This window comes from Pteropus medius, unplaced genomic scaffold (genome assembly GCF_902729225.1).
Source record: "Pteropus medius unplaced genomic scaffold, Ma_sr-lr_union100, whole genome shotgun sequence".
In the NCBI taxonomy this organism is placed as follows: Eukaryota; Metazoa; Chordata; class Mammalia; order Chiroptera; family Pteropodidae; genus Pteropus; species Pteropus medius.
The window spans coordinates 7,713,226-7,728,270 of record NW_024349801.1 but is presented as its reverse complement, the minus strand read 5'-3'; the positions used below and the strand labels follow the sequence as shown (position 1 = coordinate 7,728,270).

At 44.6% G+C, this 15,045-nt stretch overlaps 1 protein-coding gene across 1 annotated transcript in view; it reads left to right on the top strand.

Moving 5' to 3' along the window:
- The window catches only part of PLCG2 (phospholipase C gamma 2), a 137,016-nt gene that overhangs the window by 60,117 nt on the left and 61,854 nt on the right, over window positions 1–15,045 (top strand). The window contains exons 6-12 of the mRNA XM_039888809.1: window positions 212–296; window positions 1,746–1,829; window positions 6,122–6,165; window positions 7,676–7,748; window positions 11,740–11,841; window positions 12,575–12,693; window positions 14,400–14,485. Of these exons, the coding sequence (XP_039744743.1) occupies window positions 212–296; window positions 1,746–1,829; window positions 6,122–6,165; window positions 7,676–7,748; window positions 11,740–11,841; window positions 12,575–12,693; window positions 14,400–14,485 (593 nt within the window). The remainder of the gene's footprint in view (window positions 1–211; window positions 297–1,745; window positions 1,830–6,121; window positions 6,166–7,675; window positions 7,749–11,739; window positions 11,842–12,574; window positions 12,694–14,399; window positions 14,486–15,045) is intronic.

Sequence of the window (15,045 nt, the reverse complement as noted above, 5' to 3'; positions counted from 1 at the left end):
CCGAAGGGTGTAGATCAGCTTTGAGCATTATGGTGTCACTTCTACCTCGAACCCAGGTCTCTTGTTCCTGGTTAGTGCTCATTTAATAGTTGTTGGTGGGGTCTTTTCATGGAATAAGGTGGTAGCTGATGGGAGTAGCCAAACCCTCCACTGCTGAAACCCCTTGAGGTTGACAGATCTGGGATTTCTTTCTTTCTTTTTTTTTTTGCAGCATCAGCCTCCGAGAGTTGAAAACCATCTTGCCCATGGTCAACTTCAAAGTAGGCAGTGCCAAGTTCCTCAAAGATAAGTTTGTGGTAAGTCTCATAGCTCAGTCTGGTGATTTTGTGAACTCAGGTCTACTTGTGCCTCTCACGTGAAGCTTCTTCATGCCTCTGAGCTCTGTCACATGGTGCCCAGGAAAGTTCTTTACCTTGAGATGCATCTGTTTTAGTCCAGACAGAGGGATCATGTGAAGATCTTAGGACCACGATCTCAATCCTAGCAGAGGACATCCTCCGTGAAGACCACATTTACGGAGCTACCTGACCTGAAATGTTCCCAGCAGTCCACCTTTCCCTTTCCCTCAGCATCCCGCAGCCTGTTTTCCTTCTAGTAATATGAACAGATGTGTTAGTTTGGGAAAATATTTTAAGATTTCTCGTGTAGGGTTCTATGGATGTGGCTTTTCCTGATAGTGTAGTTGTCAGAGTTGGCTCTTCTCTGCCCTTCCCTTTGCTTCCCACCCACCCATCCTCTTTCCATCCATCGTTAAATTGTTTACATTCTTGTATAATTAAGCTGTTGGTAGATCTGGGCATGTAAAGTCACTCCAGGAATGATGAGGCAGAGTAAGCCAGGTGGGGATTTTCTGAGTGGTGTAAGGTTGGAGATGATGTAGATGCCACCTCTTGTCAAGGAACCCAACAACACTCCATCCCAATAACCCTGGTTAGAGGACTCACGTCAGCAGCAGCCCCAGTCACAGGATTCCTCAGCTGAAAAAAGTTCATTTATTTTTGTACCAATGAGCTTCTGGAAGAGTTAATCCACTTTATTATTTATCAAGCCATAATTTGACCTGACCGCATCATTCCAACTAATTCAAAAAGGCAAAAGCAGGGAAGGGTGGAGATTGAAAGAAGAGAGATGGGAGAAGCATTTTACCATTGATTACCACTTAATTGGAATTTTGACCTTTATCAAGCCTTTACTGAGCAGATGTTAGGTAGAAGTTATCTGGCTCATTTTCAGGGATGTTGTAGGAGGTTAGTGATGGTTCTTCCATTTTACAGACGGAGAAACTGAGGGTCTGAAAAGGTCAAGTAAATTGCCCAAAGCCATTAAACAATTCAGGGGACAAGCCTTGACTGGAGTTGAGCTCTGTCTAATCTAAAGGTTCGGTTAGTTTTCTTATGCTTTAAAAAATGACCTGTATGTATATACCCTCTAAATATGTCTGCACTTGAAAGTATTTCAAACCCTCGCCTCCCGCAAAGGAGGGGTTCTCATTATGGTTCTTGGAATGCTGGTCCAGACTCTTCCCTTTCGAAGGTCAAGGACGGGTCATACCTGATGGGGTCCCTCGTGGGTATATTTTCCAGGCAGATAAATGCAGAAACTTGTGGACAGTTTGTGTTTAGGGGAATGCCAGTTAGATTTTAGGCGATGTAGTAAAAAAGCCATTCGATTTCTGTAAGTGGGGAGGAGGCATTCTTGTGGTGGACACCAAAGATCGTGTGGCTTCATTTTTTTTGTATTTACAGGAAATAGGCGCACACAAAGATGAACTCAGCTTTGAACAGTTCCACCTCCTCTATAAAAAGCTTATGTTTGAACAACAAAAATCGGTAAGATGATTCTCGAACGAATGATCAAATGATATTTTTGTTTCCCGTGTTTCAAAGTCCAGCACATCCCTAACAAAACCAGCCTCTTCTCTAGGCATGGAAATATAAAGTGGGAATGACGGTGACATACATACCATTTTCATCTGTCACGCTGGCAAAAATTTTTAAACGTGATAGAGCTATGGGAAGAATGTGGGGAATTGGGCTTGCATGTCTTCTTGGTGGGAACGTGAATGGCTTTAAGGCTGACAGAACTTTAATCTGAGTCTATTAAAGTAAAAAAACTTCAACTAACTCTATTATCTCATTCTGGAAGGAAATTTATCGAATTATTAATAGTAACCATCTCTGGGTTGAGGGAGTGTGTGTGTGTGCCTTCTTTTTATACTTTTATTGATTTTCATGAGAATGTATTCATAACAAACATGCTATTTTAAAATTAAATTAAAATTAAGTTTTAAGATAATATGCTGTTTAAATTTAAAATACATTTTGGCCTGACAGTGGTATTTTGGGGACTCTGTTTTAGAGAAATGAAAGCACTAGAACCTAAGAGTATATTACCAGATTGTTTATTGCAGCATTACTTATGCTGGCAAAATACCTGGGTGCCATCCGAATGCCTCTCAGTGGAGGAATCGCTGGGTAAATTATGATCCATTTATACTACGCAACATTATGCAGCTGATTAAGAATTCCGAGTCAGTGTGTTTCTGTTGATCTGGAAGGATATTCATGATATTCTGTGAGGAAAGCCATTCACCGGAGGAGCTAGGTTTGATTTTTTGTGAAAGCAAAACAATACAATATCCTCGTTTATATTGTTTGTATGTTTTTTATGAACAAGAGGAAAGTTGGGAAGAACACATGCCTCATATTTAGTGTTGATTTTGTGTGTGTCCTGGAGGGGTTTGGGAAGACGGCCAAGAGAGATGATTACATTTTTCTTTGTACACCTTAATTTTCTTTGACTTGTTCCAAGTAGTTCCATTACTGCAAAAAAAAAAAAAAAAAAAAAAAAAAAACCCATAAAGCATAAAGCTTAAAAAGTAGGACATTTGGTGCAGTGCACACAGCACAGTGCCTGCTGGGTGGTGTGTGTGCCACAAACGGGAGCGGCTGCTGTTACTGTGGGGAAAGGGCTTTGCAGGTGGCAGAGCTGAGAGGGAGCAGAGGGTATGTGGGGCTTGGAGACAGATGGGTCATCTGCTTTCTCCAATCAGCTGTGTGATCTTAGGCCAGCACTGACCACTCCTAGCCTCAGTCTTTTCATCTCTTTAATGGGGGTAGTGATTCCTCCCCCGCACCCCTCCCTCGCCCTGCGCTCTGGGGAGGAGTGAACGAGGGACTTGGGGTTAAGAGTGTAGGCATTTTTCAGTAATGTGTGTGAAAGTCACTAGAAGACCGTTATAACTGCCTTCTGCACGCGCGCCTGCAGGCTAGCCGCAGGGTGAGGCCTCTTGATAGGTGACTACAGGCTATGGGAGTTTGGATGTATCTGGGGTAGAGAAATAGGGGGAGTATTTCTTATCTGCCTAGATTGGAGAAAATACATTATTTTATAGAGTAAAATGTTCAATTACAGTGTGTTCACTTTTTCACATGTTTATGTATAAAATTAGTTCTCTGTTTGCCAAATAGAGTAGAAAGATTGTAGGCTTTGAGAGTTGAAGGCCTGGGTTCCAGCCCCAACTTGACCTCTAACTGACCAAACGATTTTGGGGAAAGCCATCTTTTACCTCCTTACTCAGCCTCCCCTATGAAATGAAGGTATTATATCAGGTTATTAGTTATAAAACTTCTAAAACTGTATAACTCCCCTTCCCCCTTTTATATGAAAGCTTAATAAAAATAAATGTGCTTCATAAAAGCTGATCAGAACAAGAACACTTTTAGGTTAAAATCTCTAACTTTTATTTATAGTCGGGTCCTTGAAAACAATAAAATATTTAGGTGGCAGTGTACTTCTGAAATATTTAGGTGGCAGTGTACTTCTGAATAATGACAATTGCTGTCATATGCAATTGACCAGGATTGAGAAAAGCTTGGTTTACTCAAGATACGTGGTTGCAAATAACAGTTTTTATGATAGGTTGCCTTGAAATTTCAGGACGCTGTATCATCAGACAGAAGGCAGGCAAAACTTGTGAATAAGGTGTGCACAAAAGCTGTTTCACCTGTCAGCACAGGTTAACCCACTGATGGTCTCCTCTGTGATAAAATTTTACAATAAGATATATTTCAGCCTGCACTTTTCATTATGGTTCTTTTTAAGGCTAATGTGTTCGTGTTTGTGAGGAAAAAGGGAGAGAAAGAAATCTGAGTCAGATTTCTACAGAATTCCTGGTTCCTCTAGGAGTACCCCACATTGTCCAGTTTGGAGGAGAAAATGTGTATACCAGAGGTTACCCTTGGTAGCCAGAATGCCAGATTCAGCCTACATTCGATTGTACGTGGCCTAATGGTTTTAAATGTTCTCTAAATGAATCACCTACATTTAAAACTTGGGAGGTTTCAGATTAAGATCCAGATTTTTCGCTTCTCTTGAAAAAAATTGAGAGATGGCTACCTGTGGATCCTGAGTTCCCTATGGCAGAAAGGAAGCATGCATTCTCTGGTTTGCCCCAGCTCCTACTTTCTTCCCAACTTTCTACTGATTTATGTTGTCTACCAACCCCTAAAGACTTCTTGGGTTGGCAACCTCTGATCTCCACCGTTGGAGGGTACAACTTTCCCATTTGCGTGTATATTAATTCAGTGACTTTGAATTTGAATAACAAAGCCTCACATTCTATAGATAGTTACTGGCCATCTTGAGAAAACTCACTGCTCTTATGTAGGTAAATGAGACCCTCCCAACTGTTATCATATCATTTACTTGCTGAGCTCTCTGAGGCAAGCATTATTTGTGTGCTCTTAGGGGCTCACCTGCATTTCTTGGGCTCCTTGGGGAGGTAGGGCTGTTGGTTATTGATGACCCCCAGGTCTAAATCTAGGGAGTGGGTTCCTGCTCATCGGTAGCTATAGGTCTCCAACTTGAGATTGCCACTTCCTCTTTTTGTCTAAACACCTGCTTTTGTTGCTGCTCTCAAGCCTTAGAGCTTTCAAAAGTTTGGCTGCAGCAGAAAGATAAGAATTCCACGTGTGTCCCCCTGGCGAGGGCGCATACCTCTAACCAGGCTGTAATAACGATATTATGAATGCAGGTCAGAGCTAACACTTCTTAAGTGGGAACTCTATGCTGGGTGCTGTGCTGAGTGTCTCACAGCCCTGTGAAAAAGGTACTGTTTTTACAGATGAAGAAACAGAGAGGTAACTTGCTGGAGCTAGTAAGCTGCGGAGGGTTTGAGTTCTCCTTTGCCCACCTGCAGTGCCCAGCCACTGCATTTAATTTGTAAAACTTTGGTATTACGGGAAATTTCAAACCTATACAAGCAGAGTTCACAGTGTAACAGACCCCATGTAGTCGTCAGCCAGCTTCAGCAGTAATCTGGCCATCTTGTTCCATCCATGCCCTCACCCATTCCCTCTTCTCGTGTGGTTTTGTACAAATCCTCCCTTCAGTATTTTAATCTAATACCCTGAAATATTAAGGATTTGAAATGTAGCAGTGAGGAGGCAGGGAAGCTGGTGTGTTCACTGGTCGGGGTGCCGGTTGGGACAACTGTTTTGAGAGCCAATTGGTGGCATCTACCAAAGTTCAGGGGCACACCTCATGTCCGGTGCTTTCCCATCTAGGAATCTACCCAATGGGAATACTGGCATGAGCGGGCAAAGATATATACAAGGGTGTTCTTGAAAATACAGGATATAATAGTAGAGAATCGACGATATTCATGTTATGGAGTCCAAGGTGGGTTTTCAAAGTAATGAGGCAGGACTGTATTTGAGATTGTAGAAGAATATATAAAGCTTGGAACAACGGCAAAAAGTTGGGAGATGTGGACGCAGAATGAAATGATAAGATAGACTAATGTCTACAAAACAAATTCTACCGGGAAACCTATGAAATTATTAGTAGTAATTTCTTCTCAGGAATAAGGTTATGAAAGAGCTGAGGAAAACTTTTCTGCCTTTTGCCTCATAGGTTTCTGTTATATTTGAATATTTACAAGTCACACGAATCACAATAAAAATTTTGGACAGGAAAATATCTGTTCAGTTGAATTAGTAAGTCACACAATATTACAGTGATAATTTTTAACCCCCCCAAAATCTGTTCATTTGCATTAAGTGGCTTGACGTCTAACGTTCTTATTTTGTGTGTGTTTTCCTTTTATTTTCTGTTTCAGATTTTTGATGAATTCAAAAAAGATTCCTCCGTGTTCATCTTGGGGTGAGGCTTCTCTTCTGGGCTTTTGTTGTTTTGGGTGGCTGTGCCAGGCATTGATGCCCTTGCGGGTCCGCCCAGCCATCTGGCTTCCGGGGGTCCTCCTCTGTGTCCCCCTTATCGGGAGATTGGCCATGCTGAGCCTGTGGGATGGATAAACACATGAACAGTAGCAACGGGGTTCGTGGCATTTGGGAGGGTGGCCCAGAAGGTTCTATAGAGAAGTCTACATGCCTGAGGACTTCCTTTCCTGGAGTACACGTCATAGAACATGACTGGTTAATCGTCTTTTTTACACAAATTAAAACAATGTTAGTTGCCAAGTGAGTTGGGGGGTATTCCTGGGTAAGCAGGTGTAAGTGAATTAAAATGAGTTGAAATATATAAAGTACTTCACATGGTGTGTGGCAAGGGCCTACAAATAGTAATCATGATGTTTCTAAAAAGTAGTGCTGCAGGACTTGTCAGGACCTTTCCTGTTGTACTGGTTCTGCATTTGGGGGAGTTAGAAAGTGTTCTGTGCTTCTCAAGCCTATCTGCCTGGGAGAGATCTTTGCAGAGGAGTTAATAGCACATGGTTTGTGGCATGCTGACCTGGCCCTGATTTGCAGAACCAGGCTTCAATGATGTGGACAGTTTGGCAGTATTCCCTCTGTCTCTTTCTAAAGCAGAAACCCCAAGACTTCAAAGTATATATAAAATGAATCAGATTTTTATGTAGTATTTTTACAAAAAAAAAGTAGTGTTAGATGAGGCCGGTTAGCAAAGGTTAGAAATACACTCATAAAAACAATAGGCTTTTTGACCCCGAGTGTTTAATAATAGGAGAAAACTTAAAGCATGTTTTATCTCCTAAATATTAAAAAGACCTCTCTCCCCAGTCCTCTGCTTGTGCTACCAGGCCATCTGTCAGCAAGCTGCTGGCTCAGGTGGAGGCTCCCTTTATTCAGGGCGAAAAATTCCTCGTCTCAAGTGAAAAATTTGTTGAGGGTCTCCCAACAGCGAGCCTCTGCTCACTCCACGGCCTTGCATGTTCCAGCTGCTTCTCCCCATTCACTGAGCCTGGAGGGCTTCATCTAGCCCCTGCCTCTATTTCAGAATGCTCGATGGCCCAGCAATCTCTGGATTATGGCTTCTGGGGACACTCTTTGATGTGGCCCAGTTACTTCTCCGGCTCCCCTAAATGCTGCCACATCCAGCCGTACCAGAGTGTTTTCTGTGCACACGCACGTCTGCTCTCTCTCCTTCCCCCGCTTCCCCTTCTTCAGGACCAAACTACTTGCGGGCAGCTGAGTGCAGATTCTGGGGCTGCCCTCTGAGGTTGCGGCATTATTTTTGTATCTTCGTAGGTCAGGGATGTTGTCTGGGTCACTTTTGTTTTCCCATTGGCCAGCCTGCACCTGGCATCGTGGAGGGACTTGGCAGGGTGTCTGGGTGGCAGGCTGCCTGGCTGGGATTACCTCTCGACTGTTGAAACGTGTTCCTCTCTAAACACCCTCTCTTTCCCCGAGGGCAGCAACACCGACCGGCCGGATGCCTCCGCTGTCCACTTGCACGACTTCCAGCGGTTTCTCTTACATGAACAGCAGGTGAGAGAACAGCAGGGTGCGGGGACCTGTGGGGAGCTGCCTGGACAGTCGCTCAGCTTCTTACCACCTGCCACCTGCCTTCACCTGGCCATCTGTTGTCAGGAAACTGTTGCAGTCTCCCTGTCCGATGGTGCTTTGGCGTCTTTTGACTCTGGAATGAGAACAGCCTCATGTTAGCTCCTTTTCAAGGCGCACAGATTGGGGAAGGGTGAGGGTGAGAGCCCTCCAAGGCAGGTGGCGGTGAGGGCCTGCGGGCGGCTGTGTCCTCACCTGGCTGGCTTCTGCTCTTTCTCCTGGGTCAGCTTAGGTGTCACTTCGCGCCCCCCCCTGCCCCCCCCCGTCCGAGCCTTCCCTAACTGACTAAGGTAGATGAACCTGCCAGATCCTCTAGGGGATATAATAGCACAGTTGTCCTTAAACAAATGACATGGGGGAAGTCTCCCGCAGTGTTTGCATGTGGGCTCCAAGCTGGTAGCAGAGTCAAAGGAGTTTTGTGCTGGGCAGTAGTTTTCCACTGGGCAGTTCTGTCCCCCACGGCGATGTCTGGAGACAATTTTGGTTGCCACAGGTGGAGGGGCTGCTAATGTTATGTAGTAGACAGAGGCCAGGGGTGCTGCCCAGCATCCTAAAACACACGAGTCAGCCCCCCACAGTAAGGAATTACACAACCCCAAAAGTCATTAGTGCCCCAACTGAGAACCTGAGTTAGGCGGAGATAAACCTGAGATGCTCTTACTAGCTGTGCAACCTTGGAGAGGTAGTTTGACCACTTCATGTCTCAGTTTTCTCTTTAGATGGGGATGAGAGCCCACTTCTCAGAATTGTGGGGGTTAGAGAAGATTGTATTGATCCTTGTGTGTATGTATGAGTATGTATCTATGTGCATAGTCACATATCTATTTAAAAGTTTTATTTATATCACTAGAGTCTTAGTTACATTTTTTCTCTTTAATTTTTTGTTTGTTTTCAATAGACTTTTTTAGAGCAGTTTTAGGTTCATAACGATATTCAATTCACTTTTTAAAAAACTTTGTATTACAGAATATTTCAAACATGCGTGAAAGTAGACAGGCCATGTATCATCACTTCGATTTAAAAATTATGAGCATTTTGCCCATTTTATTATATCTGTCATCCATCTCCACACCCACATGTCTTCCTTTCCTTTCCCCTGTTCATTTTTTTCTGTAAAATTTGAAAGAAAACTGCAGACAGTGCAGCATTTCACTTGCAATAGGTCAGTATGTCTCTTTTATGAAATGCTCTTTTTCTAAAAAACATAACCATTACACTCCATTTATACCTTACACAATCAACTCTACTTTCTTAATGTCATCCAATACACAGCCTATGTTCAAATTTCTTTGATTGTAGAGAAAATAACGAACAGAGACGCACACTTTGCACAAGGCCAGCCACACGGAGGGCACAGCTTTTTTAACGCGATAAGTGGCGACCAAGGACATTGAGGTGTCCTGCTTTCCCTATGCAGAGGTTGAATTTGAGTGATGAAGAGGAGGCTTATTTGCTCGGCCTGAGCCACCACCGAGGGGAAGTAAAATGAAGGAGGTCAATGAATTCTCTTGGGCACCATAATATGCTAGGCACCGTGCTGCCAGGACAGTGAAGCAGACAGAGAGGCGTATGGTTTTTTTTTTTCCCACCATGCTCTTCTTTCCACTGCACTGATTTACTCAATTTCGTAGGGAGCTACTGAAGTGTTAAACAAAGAGCTTTCATGGCCAAACGCTTTTCTGAAAGAAAGGGTTTATGGAGCCATATGCCGACCAGGAAAGGGCCAGGCCCTGGGCATGCAATCTGCAGCACCGGCTGCAGGACTCGGTGGAGAAGACTAACATGCAGCCATCTTGGAGTGGACGGGCTCTTTTATAGGAACAGTGTGGGGAAGAGGAGGGTGTTTTTGAAATTCTTGGCTGTGATAAAAGGTGGGGTGGGAGGAGGTGAAGCAGGGCTAATTCTGGGATAGGCGGAGTCCGTAAGGAGGAAGTGTTTGCTCCTTGGGATTGGTGGGCAGCAGTCTGGGAAGTTCATGCATAAGCAAGAAGCGGGGATGCCTAGTGGTCGATGGTGATGGGTGGTCAGTCGTGCCTGGCACTTGGTGGTGCCTATTCATCCTCTTTAGATCATCCTGGAAATAGCCACCTGCAAGTTAATTCAGCATTTCAAAATAACAGTCAGGAGTGTAAGCAGTCTTTTATTGGTTTTGCCCTGAGGTTGTTAACTGATTAACCTCTCTTGTCCCTTCCTTCCACCCCTTAGTCTGACATCTCAGAATTTCCTCCTCGTCAGAAGTAAAATGGCTAAACTGTTGGGGACAAGTAGCCTTATATCCTAGAATTTACCACCTAGTGCTGGTTAATTTTATTGCAGGGGAGAATAGCAGGCTTTCCCTACCCTGGCCTCAGGGCTGGGCTGCTCTGTGAGATCAAGGATATGGGCCAGGAGCAAAGTACGGGAGCTCTGCACATGCAAGACAGCGCATGAGCCTCTGTGTGAATGTGCAGTGGGAATGGCAGACATGTTGTCAAGGGTGGGGACCCTGAGCCCTCAGTCTGGCTAACCCTTAATGTCCCATGTGCCTAGTGCTCTGTTGGGTGATGGCATGAAGTAAAGCTAGTTATCTAGGACATTTGGGATGATGGATGCACATATGTAATATAATTACTGCAGCAGTTGGTGTGCAAATTAGTATAAGTTTTCCAGCACTTTGGCAATATGCAATTAAAATGAAAACTTAAAAAAAGGTTTGTATACCTTAAATAATTGCCCTCCTAGAAACTTACCCTAGGGAAATAATGGCAGCATTTTTAATAGAAATATAAACTTGGAACCAATCTAAATTTCATTAGGAGACTGGTTAAATATGCCCCAGTTGGCCCTGGGAGAGATGGGTGACACTATAGAAATGGGATTCAAAAGAAGACCCCAGAACTGACGTGCCTGAGTTAGTCTTGGGCTCATTGATGGGTCAAGTTATTTAATGACTTGAAGCCTCAGTTTCACCATTTATATGATGTGGAGAATAATATGTACCTCCTGGGATTGCATGAGTTCAAAATGAGCTACAATGTGAAAAAGATTTAGCACAGAGCCTGACATATAGTAGTCCATGCCCAGTGCTGACTGCCATCACCATTTATTATTCCTTTCATTGTTATTCTTATCATTTTTATTATTATAGATATCTAGCACAATACCCCACACCAAGTTGATTCATTTTTTACCCCCCAGACTGTTTGCATTTTAAACTCCTTTAGGCAAAATATTTCTTATTCCCAGCCATCTAGTTAGATCAGCTAAGTACAGATGCTTTTATGCACAATCTTTGTAGAAGTAAGGAGGAAGATTCTGGCCTCCTGGGGACCTCTGGGCTTGCCAAGGCCTTTGCATTAAGTATCCTGCAATTTGAGTTTTGTGTTTCAGGATTCAAAGATTTGAACACCTCTGTATTCAAATGGACTGGCTGCTCCCGTTTTCTAGCTGTTCTGCGTCCCTTATCTAAGTAGATTTGTGAGCATTAACAGCAAGGCTCATTGTTGATTTGAACGCACATGCCAGGGAGGCCGTTTCTTCGCCACCTCATTCGTAGCTGTCCTTAAGCTCTTTCATACATCCTGGTCTGTCCGAGCCTTCCCGTCCAACCACACTCACATCTGGTAGCACATTTGCTTTTATTCTTAAAGGTGGAGGTTTTAGAATATTCGGAACCCAGCAAACATTAGTCAAAGTCGAGTCCATGGGTTTTGCCTAATGAATACTTGCGGTTTTAGGGTTCGGAGAGGAACACAATAAAGTTATTTTATGTTATGCGTTTTCACGGAAACTCTGACTCCCATGCAATGGACGAGGAGGCACAGAGAGGGTAGGTGACTTGCCCAGGGTCGGCCGGGCAAGTCATCCCAATGATCTGGCGTGGCTTTTTTGCTAGTCCTCTTTTTTGGTGATATCTTGCTCTCTTTGTTATTCTAAGGAGCACTGGGCTCAGGATCTGAACAAAGTCCGTGAGCGGATGACCAAATTTATCGATGACACGATGAGGGAAACTGCCGAGCCCTTCTTGTTTGTCGATGAGGTGAGTGGGCTCATTGTGACCAGCTGGTTTTCTTCCAGGTGATGAATTATTGCAGCCTTTTCTTTTTCTTATCAACCCTCTCGACCTTGTTGCCTGGGTGTGTTCCCTGATTTAGCCACTAGAGGGCATCTGCTGCTCGGGAGCGCATTATAAGCATAACAAATCCAAAGGTATGGGGCTGCCTGGTCCCTGTGCTGCTGAAAATGGTTGCATTTGGCCCGGAGTGAGGCAGCAGGGGAGGTGAGCCTGAGGGAGAACTGGGAGCTCCTGTCTTCTGTAAGGTTGTTCCCAGAAAGCAGAGTGATATCCCAATGTCACTCAGCCTTCTGTCTTTTTAAAACGGGTCTGGAACTGGAATTGGAAATTTCCTGTTTTTAGATGTTACGATGCTATTAATGTTTTGTTTCTCAAGTTGGATGGTGGGTTCACAAATGTTCATGGTATTATTATGCCTTAAAACTTACATATGGGAAGCGTATACTCTCATAGTAACATATGTTAGGATACGCATTAAAAGGGAAAACATTGTATAGGTCAACGAAATGTGTCAGTACAGCGTGTTGCTATTTGAGTCTCTGCATTGACAACCTGGGTGAGGGAGGCTGGAGACCCTCTGTTAGGTTAATGTATCAGCTGCTATTTCCTCGTGTTGGCACAGGCCAGAAAGGACCAGATACCACCCACCCTTAGCTTCATCGTGATGGTCTCATCTTTGTGTCTGTGACTTCTCTAGTTCCTCACATACCTGTTTTCACGGGAGAACAGCATTTGGGATGAAAAGTATGACGTGGTAGACATACAGGACATGAACAACCCCTTATCCCATTACTGGATCTCCTCATCACATAACACGTGAGTTTTGCCGCCAGCCTGCGATGGGTCGCAGATGGAGGGGAGTATAGCGGATGTTCCAATGCACCGTTCTGGCAAAGCGTGTGGGAAGTGGGTGGAGTTCAGGGCCATGACGCTTAGATCGGAATATACAAATGCTTCTGGAAGGGGTAGGGGAATGCACCTCTCTTTCCCAGTTGGTGTGGCTATACTCCCTTTTCCCGTGCCCCTAAAAAGCTAATCAGCAAAGCTGGTTTTCATGGTTTGGGCATCTCAGAGTAGCCACAGCAAAGCAATTGAATTAATAATTGAACAGATATTTACTGAGTGTCTGCCCTGTGCTTCCTGGGTACTGGGAATATAGCAGTGAACAGGGCAGGACAGGGCAGCACTGTTCTCATGTGCTTGGAGGGGAAAAGGCTTCCTTTGAATCTTAACAGTGGACAGGAGTTGGTGAGAGGAGAACAGGTGGCCAGGTGAAATAAAGGGTTTCAGACAGAGGAATAGCATGTGCAATATGCAAAGGTCAAAGGGCGGGTGGTACTAAGAGGGGTCTATTAAGACTAGACTGTAGAATCGGTAGTGGGGGACGTATAAGTGGCAGGAGAGGAGGCCGGCAGGGTTAGCTTGAGTGGAATCTTTAAGTGACAGCAAGGGCACTGGGAGCCACCGATGGCTTTTAAGCCAGAGAGCAACATGCTCAAATTCACATCTTTGGAAGATTATCTTAATTGCAAAACAATAGCAACAAACAAACAAACAAAAAACAGAATAGACTGGAAGAGAAAAATGATGCTGCACTCAAGTTCCGATATTTAGTCTGCCTTATCAGGTGAGAGGGTGAAGGCTTTGGATCATGGGCACCTGGAGAGCTGTAGATTGGTGGTTTCCCAGGTGTCATTCCAGGCTGGAGTTGGCGAGAAGGCCCTTAAGCTTATCTCCAGGCATTTTGGAAGGTACTGTCTTTTTCAGTGGCAAATGGACTTCGTAGTTGTCTCTTCCTCACCATGTCCATTGTTTTAAGAATGGTGAATTCTACCAAACCCAGAAGAGAGTTAAGGAACAAAAACTCTTACAAAGAGGGACATGAGGAGAAGAGGAGGAGAGTGCATAAAATATGTATTTTTAAGTATGGTGGACAGAGTTCATAGCATAGCAGATTCCACCTGTTCAGCTCCTGGCTTCTGATATCGAAATGATGGACCTTCTCTGCCCTGTTTAGACTGAGGGCCAGTGAGCAGCCATGAGAGGATCGTTAATATTTCATCTGCCATTAATATCACTCTTGACACCCTTTGACCAAGTTCTTCTCAAAAAAACACTTGGTCTTGACCGTACACTTGGTTAAGCAGTGAACAGACAGACCGTCAGATCTCCCCCCACCCCACAGACACATGCCGAGACACAAACACACCAGCCTCAGCGTGGTCTTGACTGCTCATTGCCAAGTCGTCAGCAGAGTGTTGGTGCCCCCTACAGGCCAAGAGCATAACTCACTCCCTGGTTGGAGAGCCTGGAGGAGGCTGGTGCTGGGAAACCTTGTGGCTGTTTAGGGACCTCTGCTTATTGTTCACATCCTGTGATTGTGGCCTGAGTCTAAGGTGTGGCCACCTGATGGCATGTGTCTGTCCCAGATCATAACCAGGAAGAACTCAGGCCTGGGGGGCCTTGGGCTGAGGAGTTCCCCAAAGACCCCCTGAGATGCAGGCCCACCTCCTCTCCTTTAGGTACCTCACAGGTGACCAGCTGCGGAGTGAGTCATCCACGGAAGCATACATCCGCTGTCTGCGCATGGGCTGTCGCTGCATTGAGCGTGAGTAGGCTTTTCCTGGTGGAGATACCTCCTACAGCAAATTGAGAGAAGACTTGGAGTTATTGATGCTTTTTAAAAAAAAAAAAAAAGACAATAGTGAGGATGGAAGGGACAGCCTGAGAAAGAAATCAGGTGCCTGTGGCGTCTGGCTAAGGGATATAGCATCAATAACAGGGACATTACTCAAGAAGAATATTGTCCCCAAGACAGGGAGTGGTATTGAGCCTGGCTGGGTGGGAGCCACAAAGCCTTAGGTGGTAGTTTTAGACATCCAGAAAGGGTCCTGATACGATGAAAGGCCTGGGAGGCCAGTAGCAAAGGTGGCTTTACTGTCCTCTGCTCTCCCTTGGTTTCTGTCTGGGCTATTTTTAGAAGAAAAAAAAAATGTCCTTCGTGTTTTTGCAACTGGCCCCGCCATAGAAGCCACCCTGACCGTTCTTGTCATAATTGCTCACAGACACCCCAGCACAGGTGATTCCTCCCTTCTCCTCTCCCTCCCCAGCCTGGCTTGACCACCAGAGGCTCATAGGTGTATTGGGCTGAGAAAAAGCACAAACCAC